Below are 16,501 nucleotides of genomic sequence, written 5' to 3' on the forward strand. Positions count from 1 at the left end.
CCCCCACCCCCACATTCAGTTTGTTTGGTATCCTAAAACTGCAACACTGAATAAAAGCTCGTCGTTCTCGCCGCCCTGCAGGTTCACCTCACAGCCTCCTGTTCTGTAATCAGTCCATGCTGCAGTGTGGTTCTTACCTACCGTTTGTTTTGTTAAAGCATAAACTCACGTTATGCTTCTGCTCTGGTAGACTGTTCAGCTACACCCTAAGCCTTGCCCCYCTCCTGTGTGTTAGATCAGATGTTCTTTTAAGCCTTGCTTAAATAAAAATGGACTGAAACTGGGGTTGTTTTATTATGTGGTGTTTAAAATGTTTCATCAAAACAATATCGTGCTAAAGTTACCAAATGTGCTGGAACATGAAGAGATTAAAAACAAAAACCAGCAAAAGGTATCTGTGCCGGCACTGGTCCAAATATAAGAGAGCATTTGGCCTGGACTCGTAAAAAGGGTCTGGGTCAGCGGTGCTACAAAACCACTACATTTGGCCCAGACTCGGTCCAGTATCATAGTCACAAAATGCCACACAGATCTGTCTCAAACAGCGTATCCACACAACTGGTTTTCACAATTATCCAACGATTTTATTTGATAATTAACATAAGMACCTTAATAATAGAAACGCTAACACCAGCGATACGCATCATAAATAYCATGTGTTGCTGCTTTATGACCGTTTCAACCAGTGTTGTAAAGTAACTAAGTACAAATACTTTGTTACTGTACTTAAGTATAAATTTTGGTTATCTGTACTTGAGTAATAATTTTTCAGCATACTTTTTACTTTTACTCATTATTACATTTTTACACAATTATCTGTACTTTCTACTCACTACATTTTAAAAAAAAAGGTAAGAAGTAGAAAGTCGTTACTCTATTTTATTCTGAGTTATTAATACTATCCTGATAAATTGTGTCTCCTGGATAGAGTGAATTTAACTGTGGTTGGATGAGAAGTATAAACATATACCATTCTGACAACATATTAGCGTGTACACAACCCATCACAGCTGCACGCCGTTAGAAAAAATAATTTTTGGAGAAGTCACCTCCCAGTAAATGTCATTTTGGAAAAACTAACTGCTCACTTTTACTCAGTACTTTCACTTTTAACACTTAAGTAGATTTTGTGTCAGAAATWTACTTTTGATACTTAAGTACAAAAAATATCAGATACTTTAAGACTTTTACTCAAGTAATGTTTTTAGAGAAGACTTTAACTTTTACCAAAGTATTTTTATGATAAGATACTTGTATCAAGTATCACTTTGAGGTACTTTATACAACACTGAGTTTCAACAATTTAAAACTGTCACAGCCGAGGAAAGTGACGTCCTCAGTCATCTGTGATCTCCAGACACAGCAGTTGATTCACCTCAGCACTTTGCAGATGTCAGGTTTCCTCATTTACTGAAGCATGAACATGTGGAGGTCAGAAGCCGGAGAAGAAGAAGAAAAAAACCTAAATTACTAAAYCAGGCAATAAAAAACTAACTAGAAGCACTCAGAGAGCCCATCTTCACCAAGACCCTATGATATGCAGATGAGAGTGGGCAGCTGATGTGCTGTGGTTGGTGGAAGAAAGTTCTGCTGGATGCTGATTGGTTGTCACAGTATGACATCATTCCTAAAAATGGCATCTGGCTATTTTTTTTAGTTTCATTTTGTATTTGTGCAAGATGACTGAGCTGCAGCTCTGCAAGATGCTACCAGCTCATCAGCAGCATAGTGGATCAGTGGTTCGCACTGATCCCTCACAGCAAAAAGGTCCTGGGTTCGATCCCCGGTTTGGACCGGGGGATTTATTTGTGGAGTTTGAATCTTGTGCTTGTGTAAGTTTTCAACGGATGCTCAGATTTCCATCCGTAGACCAAAAACCTGCATATTAGCTTGCCTTCAGGCCCAGACCCACCTTGTGWGAGAACTCTGAGATCTCAGTGGGATTTTCCTGACTGAAGGACGGTTAATTAAAATTTATTTAGTTCTTTGTGGGAGCGGCAGCCCCAATATCCACTTGAATTTTATGAAAATTYGTAATTTTGTGCAGAAACAAACAAACAAACCAATAGTAAAAATAAAAAACAAACATGACCTCCTTGGATGGAGACAATAAACTGAGTCTGAAACTTTCAACAAAGAAACAAAAAAAGTCAGCTTTCTGAAACTTTACCTGAGTTTGGTGGAAATCAAAACTCTGTAAAAACCTGAATGTTCCTGAAGAGCATCTGAAAGTTCAGGTGTTGAGTTCTGAGGAGGTTCTGGTCTGAGTGAAGCAGATCCTGTAGTTCGGATCAGAGTAAAGACGTCTGATGAGTTCAGACTTCAGTCTAGGACCTCCTGAGTCTCTGAAGTGGATCAGATGGAAGGTTTTCCTCGCAGACTTTCAGTCCCGAAGCCCARAACGCCAGAAATAAGACAAGTAAATAAAAAACACAGTATAAGAGTGAGTGGTACAAGCAGTAAGACTGGCTGTAATTTAAAGGTTGCAGGTTCAATCCCAGAAGGTTTCTTACTTCTTTTGGCTTTAAAAAGTGAGAAAAATCAAACAAACTTGTAGTGGTTTAGGTAAATATGAACCAAATAAGATCTTGGTCTAAAGCTATGAAAGTGATGCTTTGAAGCTCATCTGTAAATTTGATTCATTGCAGGGAAAAAATGGATTTGACAAAACAAACTGCACAAAATGCATTTGAAAAGAGTTTTATTTATTAACCTTTTTTCAGATTTTACAAAAATATGACAAAATAAAAGAAATAAATAATCCCATTTCCCAGTATTTTTCTTTTAAAAGTTTTTTTTCCTTTTTTTTTTTTGTACATTGGAAGAGCGTATGATGTTCTTTGAAAACGTCTAAATTTTGAGGTTCGGGTTTATTGTAGCTGTGGAGTCAGAACCCAGAACAYGAAACATTTACCAGATACATTCAGTCCTCCTGCAATTATTCCCCCMCTAGACGAATAGTTAAGATAATACCAGGTGTTTTATTTCACGTCTCAGCGGTTTGATTTTTGTTACAACAATAATGCTGCTGTTTCAGATAAAAGATGGAAGTTTTTTCGTGAAACTGTTCAAGCTCTGATTCATCAAGTCGGGTTTATTAAAAGGTGTTTTGTCTTCTAGATTCATTTTGCAGCTGCCTTGAGTACAAAGACATTTATAATTGTTGTATTTTGAAGATTAAAGAATATAACAGCACATAACGGTATGACTAGACTTGCTCACTGCTGTACTGCAGCGTCAGCAAACACCTCGACCTTTGCCCTCGGCCCCTATTTTTAGAGTGCTTCCACTGCACAAGTTTACAGACGGTGATAGATGGACTCTTCTGCATCATGATGTCCTTCATCCCTGAAACGCTGCAAATAAAAAAGTGGTTTTAATGAGACTGAGCTCAGCCATGTTTTTCCCTTTAACGATGCCTGCGATGTATTTCTCTCAACCTCAGCATCCTCAGTTTTACATTTATAATCAACAAACCCAAAAACAATCTTTATCACATTGTATACTAACAGGAAAAAATGGTTTCGTTTATCCTCTGTTGCATTATTAATTTTATTTTTGCCCGTTTGTTTAAATCACATTTACTCTCCTTTGAAATAAACTGAACATAAAAGGCTGACACATCAGAGGCGATGGTATAAAAATCAAGCTGGTGAATTCTTTTGACAGGTGGCTGATGGGATAAATGACTTTTCTTAAAGGCCAGTTTAAATCCTTCACATTAAAATGAGATTCCAGGACGGTTAATGGACATTAAGGAGGGATGCAGCTGGTACTGCAGGTGGCGATGTCAGTCTGAACTTATTGTTTCACAACTTCAACTCAGTGTTATTGCCCTGTCAGAGGTGGAAGTGTGTAAATGCATAGCTGATGTTCCTGTCTCGTACCACAGTGCAGTGCAGCGGAAAACATTTCCTGATGAGTGTGYGTCATCTAATGCACTTCCTTTTAGAGGGACACCTGACCTGCATGATGCACTCTGATGATTACATGTTGAAGGTTAAAGGAATAGGTCKGGAGACTCTGCAGAAATAATGATGGGCTTAAGTCGTGAAAATAAGTAAGTAAATAAATAAATAGAACGTCTCATCATCAACTTTTAATAAAACAACAGATTTAAAAGTACCATGTAAAAGCTTTTGGCACGTTCCGATTTTTTTAAATCTTATTTGGTAAAAATTGCCTCTTTCAGACCTCGCACTAACTTTCTGTCTTGTGTAATCCTTGCTGTTTAAAAACATTTGTTGCAATAAGTTATCAGTTTCCTGATCTGTRCGCAGATAAGTGAAGCTGCGTCACACAGTCAGCAACAAGATGTGCGGATGTTTCTATAAAAACGACACAACGTCCAGAATAACTACAGGATCCACCCAGTGGTGGGTCAAACTGAGTCAARTGATTTTGGGAGACGAGTGCATTCAGCTTGAGCTCGACGGAGCAGTTCCAAGTGGTCCCAGGGCCAAAACYAAGACYACTGCACAACCAGCTGCTGCTACATCCTTGTAGCAGGAGGCTATATCTATTCCTAAGCCAGCTACTGATCTGATCTCTCAGTTACCGAATTACCGGTTAATCGTGCACTTATAAACAGTGCTGCAACAAATATTTCAATAGTCAGATTAACACAATAACTTCACGTCGACATCAACACGTCAGGCTTTGTAGTTTGGACCACAAAACAGACAAAAAAAGGGGTCCATACCATGTCTGAAGGTTGAAAAACACATTTATCCACCTCTAAAGGTGGTCTGAGTGAAGMTGTTACGTTGAGAATGTTCACGTGTATTTAGTGGTATCCAGCTGCAGCTCAGGACAGATGTTAGTACCAGGTGTGAACAGGGCCTCAGAGACTGATAAACATCAAGTTGTTGTGGGATTTTGTGCACAAAGACGCRAGCTTAAATGAAATGGAGCAAAGACATCATTAATAAAAAGTTATGATTATATTATTTAGCAAACAGGGCAGGAAATCTATGGAGGACTGAAACTGACATCATTTTGAATAAAAACAGAAATATTTAAATGGACCAATAAAGAAATAATTACACTTAAAATGCACAAATGAATAGAAAAAAAGAACTTTACCTCATGTTTATAGTTTAACTGACCTTCATATTCATTTTAGCTAAGTTCTATACTTTAAGTTTTACTGTTTTTAAAAACATATTTTTTGTTTATTTTACTTTTACATGCATTTGTCTCTTAAAATGTTTTTTAATTTTTTTAAATTGTTTTATGCCACAAGTCTTTCTATTTCCATGCTGTTTTTATTCATCCGTTTATTTTTATTTAATTAGGACAATGAACAAATAAAACAAATGTAAAAACATTTGATGCATTAGGCTAATTTACACCTGTAGTCCCTCCAGACAAAATAAACAAATATGAACAAAAACTAATTGTAATTGAATAATATTTTCTGTCTCCTGTTTTTAACTTTACCTCATGCATTTCTGCCTCATTATGCAAATTAAGTGGGTGGTCCATTAAAACAGTATAATTTAAAGTATATAATTTCTTGAAACTAAGCTGGAAAAATAAATATGAAAGTCAGTTTGAAATTAGCTAGTGCATTTTAAGCGTATTTATTTATTTGGGCATTTATGTATTTCTGCTTTTATTTTTAATGATGTCAGTTTGAGCCCTCCATAGATTCAGATGAAAAACTCAAACTGTTACTGGTGACGGGCATCAGCAAGGAAAACATGTTTTCCCCCCGTTTTTGTACTCTTCTATTATGAAATAATTAAATGCTAATATCTTTTGTAGAATACTGTAAATCTTGGGATAACCATATTATCTGAAAAATGTAGACGTAAATGAAAAACAATCACAAAACAACTAATACAAAAAAATAAGCCCATCTGAATATTCTACAATCAAACAGCTGCTGGGAGAAAAACTCAAAGGAAATACTGAAATATATATATTAAAAAATAATTTTTTTTGCATAACATAATGAATCAGGCTGGTGTTAATAAATTATTTTATTTCCTGAATGGAGGATGCGTCTCCATGCAGGATGTCAGGGTTTAAGTGCAGGTTTCTCTTCTCGAACTCATTTGCCAAGTCTGTGTGGAGTGAGTGAAATGAAGCACCGTCTGTGTTTACAGGCGCTAAGCTAACGCTACAGGGTTGGATGGAGAACAGCCCGCAACAGGCCTCCATGCTCCACTTTCTCAAAATCACCTTCAGCTACTGCTTTTTCTCCGTGTGTGTTTGTGTGTTTTCCCATTTTCTCTCAGGAACAATCSGGGCGCCGGCAGCTTGACTCTTTGTGTTCAGATAAATGTGGTCAGGGAAGCTGAACGCTCAGGCATCACCTCTGCTTTCCCAACTAAAGCTGGTGAGTTTTCAGGGATGAGGATTAATGAGAGGGAGGGCTTTTCGTCATGATTGATTGGTTATTAAAACACTGACTGATATTGCTTTTCAATTTTTCTATTTGAAGAAAAAAAAGGCCAAGAAATTCTCACAATATAAAGAGATAAAATGACCACTTGTGATGTAATAGCTTGAAAAAAAAACAAAAGTTATTTTTAGTTTAATCGGTTATTCTTTCACACCACTATTATTTATTTCAACGCATATTTTCCACGACGGACTGTTTTTTGTTGTTTTTTTTTTCCTAAGAGGCCACCAAGATGCTTACAATTTCTGACTAAAGGAAATCATGAAACAGCTTTGTGTTTTAAAGGCTTAAAATAGTAGAAATGCAGCTCATGCATTTCTTTATGTATTGCAGACAAGGAAGGATTTTTGTGTGTGTGTGTGTTTTTACTCAACGAGGGAATGGTTTCTCATCTGTCTGATGAAGAATGTTATTTTTTGTTGTTGTTTTTCCGCAAAAACCTAAAACCCCAAACCAAATCAACATCCTCTCATCTCCCTCGTGGTTTATGACGGCACAGACTGAACCCTTCCTCACAGTAAGCTCGTCGACTCGTCAGCTGACTCAGAAACAAACAGGTTAGATTTTCGAACTGGCCGGGTCCAAATCTACCGCGTGTCCATTTTCGGACCCTTCTCTCGGAGGTGAAGGGATCTCGTCGGGAACACCGTTCAGGTCGGATCGGGAGGCTTGTCTGTCTGACATCTGTGATGATGATGATGATGATGATGAAGAACCATCTCCAGGTCTGGGCCCCGGAGCTCCGTTCACACACGCTCCTCCTTCAGATTTCCCAAAGTTAAACAGTTTCCCGGGATTGAAGGCTTTGCTGGGTGACTGAGAACGCTCCTGAGAGCTGCTACCTGATAGTGAAGATGACGACGAAGCTGCCGCTGTGGCGCTGGTGACCGCAGCCGCAGCGGCAGAGGAAGCCGCTGCGGCTCCGTCCTTCTTGTTCTCCGGCGACTTGAGGAACTTGAAGCTGAGGAATCCCGGCAGTTTGGGCTCGCTGCCGGTGGGCGACTGCGGGGAGCGGGCGCCACCCGAGGAGAACTTGCTCTGCAGCGGGATGATCTGCTTCAGCTTCATCACGTTGTTGTTCGCCAGCAGCGAGCTGGGTCTCTTGGGTTTGTCCGAGCCGCCGCTCCCTCCTCCGCCGCCGCCGGAACGGGACTTGCTCCCGTGGTTTTTGTCGTGGTGGTGGTCCCCGGAGGAGTCGCCCTTGCCGTCGTCCCGCTCCCTCTCTCGGCGGGCCATGTGCTCCGCCTGCCGCTGCCTCTCTTCTTCCTCCCTCTTCCTCCTCTGCAGCTGCTGGTAATGCTGCTGCGCCTGCCGCTCGTGCTTCTGCAGGGGGGGATTCAGACGGCATTTATTAGAACCAGCACAAACCCTGCTAACTATTCCAGTTCTGCACCAATCTAACATCATCTTACAGCTGAAGGAATTCAATGAAACTATTCATGAATCCAGGAGTGCAGCAGTGAAACATCTTTGGTCTTTTAGTATACATCTTATTTTGAACGCCTCTCTTTTATTTATGCTTTACCTTAAAAGCCTCCCTGCGTTGATAATCCAGTTTAGCCATCTCCTCTTTGACCCACGTAGGAATGTCAGGAATCGCCACATGGATGATGTACTTCAGGAGGATCGCAAAGTGCTGAAACAGCAAAAAAAGAGCTGCTTTAAAAAAAAAACAGAATCCTGGAAAAATGGTCCATCTTACCAAATATTTTCGATCTCATTTTGAGACTGCAAGAGCAGAATGTGTTTAACCTGGAAATTTTCATTATTTTAAAAAGTCTTACCGAGAGCAAATATCTTACTGCACTGGCAGATTATTTTACTTAATATCAGGAGATTCAGACTAAGATCAAATATTTTTACCCTATTTTTTTAGAATAGAACTTTAATGGCTCAGCAGACATGTAGTAAACTAAATATACAGAACATGCCAAGCACAACAATACAAATATATATAAGTCCAAAAAAACATTTTCATACAATAAATCTGATATACCCCCGACAGCTCAGTCAGAAATGTACAGTCCTGATCAAAAGTTTATGACCAGTTGAAAAATGGCAAGAATTCACATTTTGCATTGTTGAATCTTAAGAAATGCGAAAAGAAGAACTAAGAGTGAAACAAAAAAAATGAGTAGGCTTTTTATTGAAAGCAACCATTAAAGGGACAGTGTGTAATATGTGGCTTGCAACCAACTAACACCCCAACACATCATCAACACAATCATCTCTACGGTGGCCGTCAGGTGTCATAAATCTTTGATTCTCCCAAACACGATGTCTAATAGCAGCTTTAGAAATAATGATAATTCATTTGGGAAGATTAATTACATTAGAAATTTAGGAAATGTAATATGTAAAATTATCATAGCTACAATAAAAACATATTTTTCTGCACTTCAGTAGTGCTGTTGTAACGTTAGCTGTTTTGCTAGCCTTTTGTTCGTCCTTCCGAGCTTCTGCAGAAACACGGAGTTACAAAAGGGCTGCATCAACTAGTGTCGACCCGCACCTATGTAAATATTTTAGTCTAAGGTAAAAATAATCCAACTATTTTAAAGTCTTTAATGATTCTATGTTTTAAATCATTTTATTAGTGGTTATCTTAAATTCTGCTAAATGTCACACACTGTTCCTTTAAGCTGAACTAAAGTTCATCAGCTGATCAAACGTTTAAGACCAGAGCATTTAAAAACACAAATCTTTGCAAAAATCTGGATTCCGTGTCATTTTCTATCATGACCTCCTGATGGCAAAAATAAAGAAGCTTTCTCTCTTTGAACGCGGTCGGATTGTTGAGCTGAAAGGCTTCTTGCAGCTGCTGCTGAGGTTGGACGCAGTAAAAGATTTTAAACTTCTAAAAAAAAAAGATCCTGAGGATTATGGAACAAAAAAGTCATGTGGTAAAGCCAAAGAAATTTGAATTGTCTATTTGTCAAGACGTAGGGTGAGAAGCTCGGTCATCTGGAAGGGACTCAGAGTAGAGCCGCTGCTCCTCCACGTCAAGAGGAGCCAGTTGAGGTGGTTCATCTGGTAAGGATGCCTCCTGGACGCCTCCCTGGTGAGGTGTTCCGGGCACGTCCCACTGGGAGGAGACCCAGAGGAAGACCCAGGACACGCTGGAGGGACTATGTTACTCGGCTGGCCTGGGAACACCTTGGGATTCCCCCAGATGAGCTGGTCCAAGTGGCTGGAGAGAGGAGAGTCTGGTCTCTCTGCTTAGGCTGCTGCCCTGTGACCCGACCCCGGATAAGTGGTAGAAAATGGACGGATGGATATTTGTCAAGACAGATATATGGACAAAGATATAAATGTTTGATCAGCTGATGTCCAGCCTATTTCAGTTTAATACTTGTTTGCTATAAAATACTCACTCAGATGGGTTTTTTTGTCTCCTTTCTTTTTACATTTTGAAACTCTACTTCTTAAGATCCAACAATGCAACATGTGACTTCTTTCCATTTTTCAACCGATCTACATTTTGATCAGGACTGTATGTTATTTATCTCTTTGTTTGATTGAGAACAATGATCACATTTGGGACAAAACATATATTTTTAAACCAATATTTTCCAGAGCGTCTACCCCTAATWCTCTCAGCTTTCCTCCTTGTTCTGTCAGTATAGAGGTGGATCACATATTTTAAAGGTTTCCCCACTATTTTGCTCGCAATTGTCAAAGTTTTACTTAGTCTGTTGTTGCATTTTGCAACTTAGTCAAACCACGCGGAAAAATATATCATATATATCATTCTGATCAACCTGACGTCTTAATTAGGCCATTTTCTGATTATGACACAAGCAAAACTTGAAAAATTTAAAACTCTACTCTAACCACTCCAGCCTGTGGTACCTCGAGGATGACTATAGAGATGATGGCCATCTCCGGACTGAGCCACGGAAAGAGGCGCTGCAGCTGACCGCACTGACCAATCAGGTAGCAGTTCACTATGATGGCAATCAGGCCCATGGCTTCCATCGCAGTCTGAGGAGGAGAGAAAAGTGTCCGATTTATTTAGAACCATGAGAAATCTTTAAGCAGTTTACTTCAGCCAGACTTTAAGGAGTAAATTAAATGTTATCAATTCGAGTCACAGCAAATGTTAATACTCTTTACATAACTCTAAGATGCTTCAGATACACCTACACGCCTTATGGCAGCAGCATCAGAATATACAGGAAGAAAAAAAAAGCTGTTTAAATGTTCGGAGAGAATCTCCCACCTGCCACTGGCCGATGCTCTCCACCCGGACCCCGAACGGCCTCTGCAGCCCGGTGCACAGCTTGAACGCGTCGCTGCGGATCTCGATGATGTTGTTGATGAGCGCACACATGGCGGCCAGAGGGAAGGCGGAGGAGAAGAGCACCACGTAGCCAAACTGGACGAACATCTCCTGATAGTCCTGGAAGGTGTCCTAAGAGGGACGAGACGGTGAATTAAAGCCGTCAGAGCTTCACGTCGAGTCAAACACGACCGCAGCAGGAGAGGAGCTGTTAACCAGACTGTGCCTCGCAGTTTCCACAACAGAACCACGTCATGAATCGTGATATAAAAGTCATTTATTACCTTTCTTTCTCGAAAAAGTTTAAACTTTTAAAAACTCAGTATGAAGAGCCAATTATACATYACGTGCATAAAATCTGATTAAATTCTGTTTATTTTATGGAATCAGAAGAACACTGAACAACAATGAGAACTGTGTTTGTTTGTCACATTTCTTCTTACATCAGCTAAATGGCTGGCTGCTGCTAACTAGCAGTTGGAGGCTATAACACTAAAATGAACCTCTGGCATAAAAGCTTACATTTTAAGCCTTCATTAAAAATCAATACTGTGTTTCTGAGAATTAAATATTGCAATATTTCAGTGTATCAATATTTTCCTACACCCCTAAACAGAACCTGTCTCAAAGTCTGACTCTCAGCTTTACAGATAAAAATTATAACAAAAAAACTTCTAAAGTACTTTTGAAACGGGCTATTATGTTTTCTAAGGCAGAGCTTCTCAAGGGGTCCGCCAGCTATAACTTGGGGGGGGGTCCCTAAAAATTGTAATAAACTGTTAATTTTATTTTTCATTTTAAATTTTTCATAAATGCCTAAGGGGAACAATGCACCAGTAACATAAACTTGCTCAAACAAATAAACAATAATTATTCTCAAATGGTTGTACATCAGTTTTAAATCAGCATGAGGTTTATGAGGGGGTCCCTGGAATATTTTCACCTCTATAAGGGGTCCCCAGTAAGTTTGAGAAACCCTATTCTAAGGAATGAGGGCCAGAAGTGGCTAAAGATGATTAACTGCACTTAACCCATACTTCTTACCTGCTGCCAAAGGTGAAAAGACAATAATGTTTTGTTTTTGTGTAACTGTCACATTAAATTCAGTGCTTCTCAAATAGTGGGGCAGTGCCAGTGAGCTCASGGGGAAAAAACTAACAATTTCTTTAAGAATTCATTGGACTTGAAGAAGGAGCACCACAGAAATTAAGACATCTCACGTATCTTGAAATAAAAAATACCTTTTTTCTTCATTTAGCAGAAAAACAGATTTTACATCAAGTTTAAATTTGAAGTCACTGAATTATTGCAGCAAAATAAACAAATTAAGTAAATTATTTTACATAATTCCACTAAACATCAAGTGATTAGATGCATAATGCTGGTGTCAGAAAGTCATACAGTGGTTTGTACAGATGAAATATTTTATATTATCAGGTTCTTAAAAGTTTTTCAAATCAGGAAGGGTGGGCAAAGTTCCCTGGGACTGGTATTCCCTACATTGTGAGACAGCTTTTTWGGCATGCACACCAACTTGTGGGGACCTAATGGTACTTATGGGGACCTGAGTCTAGTCCCCTTAAGGGTAAACGGTGTTGGTGGACTAAGGTGTGAATTGAGTTTAGGTTAGTTTTAGGGTCAGATAGGTACCTGTGAGGTTAGGGTTAGGCTATAGAAAATAATGGAAGTCAATACCAGGTCCCCATAAAGATAGCTGTACCAGATTGTGCCAAAGTGTGTGTGTGTGTGTTAGACAGTCACAATAACAAATTTTTCTGGATGAGATATTGTCTCAGAAATTATTATGATAAACTTTAATATTGTTTTGAGACCGTTATATAATGCTGCTCGTACTCGATTTGTGCAACACTGGTATTGGGACATCCCTAATATGTATGCATTTTTGGTCTGCCATAAAAGTGATTTGAAATTTTATGAGTTGGTTGATCATAATATTTTGCAGGTTATGTATAAAGCTCATAAAAATTTATTACCTCTAAATATTCAAWTAAATTTGGTTAAGAGAGTAAGTAATTACAACCTTTAGGGTATAGAGATGTTTGTAAAGCCCAAAATTCAAAACAAATTTGAAGGACAGATGTAYTTYGGTCCAAGGAATAAGACTCTGGAACAATCTGGAAAGCGATTATATAAATGCTAGCTCAATAATTTTATTTAAGAGAATGATGAAAGTTAGATTGTTGAGGAGTTATGAATTTGAATAGTGTGCATTTATAAAAACCGTTGTTCGAGAAAGAGTTTGTTTTTGTTATGTTTTGTTGTTTGAAGACTATTTCTGTTGCAATTTATTTCTTTTAAAAAAAAGGGGCAGATATCAATAAGAATTTTTTTCTTCTTTCTGCTACCTTTCATTTTATTTGTGTTGTGTTGTGATTTGTTGTATATACACTCCTGATCAAAATCTTAAGCGCAGTCAAAAAAGTGCAAGAATTTGCATTTTGCACTATTGGATCTTAAGAAGGTTCTAAGTAGAGCTTCACAATGTTAAAAGAAGAAATCAGTGCAAGAGACAAGAACTTTTGAGCAGGGAATTTTCTGAAAACTGCATTTACACTCAAACATGATTTTTTTTTCAGCTGATCAAAAGTTTAAGACCATAGCTCAAAAAACCCCAAAAACCCCCCAAAACAGAAATCAAAGTGTCAAAAAAAGGACTCAGTAATGAGTAGCTCCACCATTCTTGTTGATGACTTCAAACAATGGTTTAGGCATGCTTGATGCCAGTGTTTCCAGGAGGCTAGTGGGAACGTTGCTCCAAGTGTTGAAGATGGCTTCACGAAGGGCTTCCACTGTCTGGAACTGATGTCCATTTTTGTAAACTTCCCTTGTCATCCATCCCCAAATGTTCTCAGTTGGGTTTAGATCCGGGGAACATGCAGGATGGTCCAAAAGASTGATGTTATTCTCTTGGAAGAACTCCTTTGTCAGGCGGGCATTGTGAACTGCAGCATTGTCCTGTTGAAAAACCCAATCATTACCACACAGACGAGGGTCCTCAGTCATGAGGGATGCCCGCTGCAACATCTCCACATAGCCAGCTGCTGTTTGACGCCCCTGCACAACCTGAAGCTCCATTGTTCCATTGAAGGAAAACGCACCCCAAATCATGATGGCGCCCCCACCACTGTGCCGTGTAGAAAACATCTCAGGTGGGATCTCCTTGTCATGCCAGTAACGTTGRAAGCCATCAGGACCATCAAGGTTAAATTTTTTCTCATCAGAGAAGACAACTTTCTTCCACCTTTCAATGTCCCATGCTTGGTGCACCCTTGCAAAGTCCAAACGGGCAATTTTGTGGCGTTGAAGAAGACGTGGCCTTTGAAGATGTTTTTTTGTTTCTGAAGCCCTTTTCTCACAGATGCTGTCTGATGGTTACTGGGCTGCAGTCAGCACCAGTAATGGCCTTAATTTGGGTAGAGGATCGTCCAGTGTCTTGACGGACAGCCAATCTGATCCTGCAGCTCAGAGCTGGTGAAATTTTTTTGGGTCTACCACTTGACTTTTTTGTTCCATAACCCTCAGGATCATTTAAAAAATGCAAAATGACTGTCTTACTGCGTCCAACTTCAGCAGCGATGGCACGTTGTGAGAGGCCTTGCTTATGCAGCTCAACAACCCTACCACGTTCAAAGTCAGTGAGCTTTTTTACTTTTGCCATCAGGAGGTCTTGACAGTGTAAAGACTTGACAGAAAATGACATGGAATCCAGATTTTTGCACAGCTTTTGACTTTTAAATGGTCTTAAACTTTTGATCAGCTGAAAAAAATCATGTTTGAGTGTAAATGCAGTTTTCAGAAAATTCCCTGCTCAAAAGTTCTTGTCTCTTGCACTGATTTCATCTTTTAACATTGTGAAGCTCTACTTAGAACCTTCTTAAGATCAAATAATGTAAAATGCAAATTCTTGCACTTTTTTGACTGGTCTTAAGATTTTGATATTTGTTTTGTTTTTAAATGAAATGAATAAGTTTGTTTAAAAAAAGAGCTAAATATGTCAAACTGCCTCCCAGGTTCAATGAGAATTTTAAGGAAGTGTTCTGTTCTGTTAACCAATCAGCTCAGAGAATCTTACAGCGTATGTCTGCATGCAGCTCTCCAGCTCGGCCTGAGTCAGCGTGGTGCTCTCCGTCTCTTCAGGCGGATCCATCCACGAGCCCCTCTTTGCTTTAGCCTCGGTCCTCTCCGCGCTCTGGCCTCTTCTTCTGTGTCGCAGCGCTGTGCTGCTCTCAGAGCCAGAGGGCAGCGAGGCAGCGCCRTCGCCGGCAGCAGCGGCAGCGGCAGCGGCGTTAATTCCCTCCGCTCCGCCCCCTCCCAACTCCTTTACATCATGGATTCCATTATCGTCTTCGTCATCGCACATTTCAAAGACGGAGGCAGGGTCCATTCCTTTCTCCACCATGGTGGGGCTCCCTTCTTCCAGGAAGCTGTGTTCCATGGGGGCTCCACCGCAGACTGGCCTTCTGTCCACCTTGACGACAAAACAAAACAATCCCCAACAGCTGCTGTTGCTGTTTTTACTCCTACAACGTATTTAGAAAGTGCTCTACCTTCTCTATGAAGCTGACTTTCCTCAGCTTCAAGCCGCAGTCGATCACGCTCTCCTCTTCGGTTTCTCCCTCACTGAACCTCCCGCTGTCGGCCTCGTCCCGCTCGCCTCCCTCCTCCTCGTCAGGCACTCCACAGCCACCGTTCAAACACTTCTTCTCCCTGCGAGCAGTTAAAGAGGGGGGCTAGACATCAGACGAAGCCAGTGTGTAAACGACCGGGGGGCTTAAAGCTACATGTCTGACAGGCATGAATCATAACAGCATGCAAACAAAGACAGAGACAAAGACAGTGGCGTTCTGCCTGAACTCAGGCGTTTGTGTTTGGAACGAGGCGAGTGGAAACGATCTGCTCCACGTCCTCCGCATCCTAAAAGCAGATTTTAGACTTGAAATAATACGCCACCTTTGATCCGCCGGCCCCGCTCCGAGCCTGGAGCCCCTCAGTCCGGGTCCTGGCAGGGTCTGGTCGGCGGGAGAGGCCTGGGCCTTTCCAGCTGCCAGCCGGGCGTACTTCAGCAGCACCGAGAGCAGCAGGTCCCACACGGCCCGCAGCGTGAGCTCCCCCAGCTTGTGGCGCTCGTACAGGTASGGCTGCAGCACCTCCTTCACGTTCTGAAGGAACTGACGGATGATGAGAAGAGTGGCCAGCATCTGACAGAGACACGACACCCAGTGAGAAAAAATAAAACTAACGAATAAGAGCGTAGACACTACGCTACGAAGGTGTTAAAGACTGAAGACACTCAGAACAAACAAGACAAAGATTCAATCAAATCAATAAAAATATGAGTCATTTTGTTGATTCTATAACAGAGTAAAACATAAAGGAGAAGAGCGGAGCGGGTTAGTCTGTGACTGAGCTGTGCAACATGTTTCAAACTTTGAAATTTGTTGAGTTCTTTTAATCCACTTAATAMTGAAACAACTAAAATTTGTTTCCAGGATTAAAAGTTGTGCAACATCTCTTGTGATATTTTGCAGGCTGTTAGCACGTGAAGAGGAGGATTCTCAGCTGTCGCCACAACAAACTTCAGCTCAGTATCYGGAAATCTGACTCACTTAAAGCCATGTTTGTGTTCGGTAATGCTGATTATATGTGGCGGCCATCTTTATTGGGATCAAGCTAACCAGATGTAGATGTAAAATCCATCCAGTGGTTCAYGAGGCATTTTGCTTTTCTTGATGTATTTATTATATTTCTCATAAACATAGTGTTTTTTTTCTCTACTGTATGAAAAG

At 40.3% G+C, this 16,501-nt stretch overlaps 1 protein-coding gene across 2 annotated transcripts in view; it reads right to left on the minus strand.

Annotated features, from left to right (window-relative positions):
- Positions 1 to 2,801: 2,801 nt before the first annotated feature.
- ano8b (anoctamin 8b) overlaps positions 2,802 to 16,501 on the minus strand; it is a 57,252-nt gene continuing 43,552 nt past the window's right edge. The window contains exons 13-19 of one of the 2 annotated variants that reach the window (XM_014007327.1): positions 15,666 to 15,913; positions 15,263 to 15,422; positions 14,788 to 15,183; positions 10,635 to 10,826; positions 10,265 to 10,396; positions 7,938 to 8,048; positions 2,802 to 7,735 (exon numbers count right to left, since the gene is read on the minus strand). In XM_014007327.1, coding sequence (XP_013862781.1) covers positions 6,971 to 7,735; positions 7,938 to 8,048; positions 10,265 to 10,396; positions 10,635 to 10,826; positions 14,788 to 15,183; positions 15,263 to 15,422; positions 15,666 to 15,913 — 2,004 coding nt within the window. In that variant the 3' untranslated portion in view covers positions 2,802 to 6,970. The remainder of the gene's footprint in view (positions 7,736 to 7,937; positions 8,049 to 10,264; positions 10,397 to 10,634; positions 10,827 to 14,787; positions 15,184 to 15,262; positions 15,423 to 15,665; positions 15,914 to 16,501) is intronic. The other variant, XM_014007328.1, reaches the window with a different exon arrangement.

This window comes from Austrofundulus limnaeus, unplaced genomic scaffold, assembly GCF_001266775.1.
Source record: "Austrofundulus limnaeus strain Quisiro unplaced genomic scaffold, Austrofundulus_limnaeus-1.0 Scaffold41, whole genome shotgun sequence".
NCBI classification, from domain to species: Eukaryota; Metazoa; Chordata; class Actinopteri; order Cyprinodontiformes; family Rivulidae; genus Austrofundulus; species Austrofundulus limnaeus.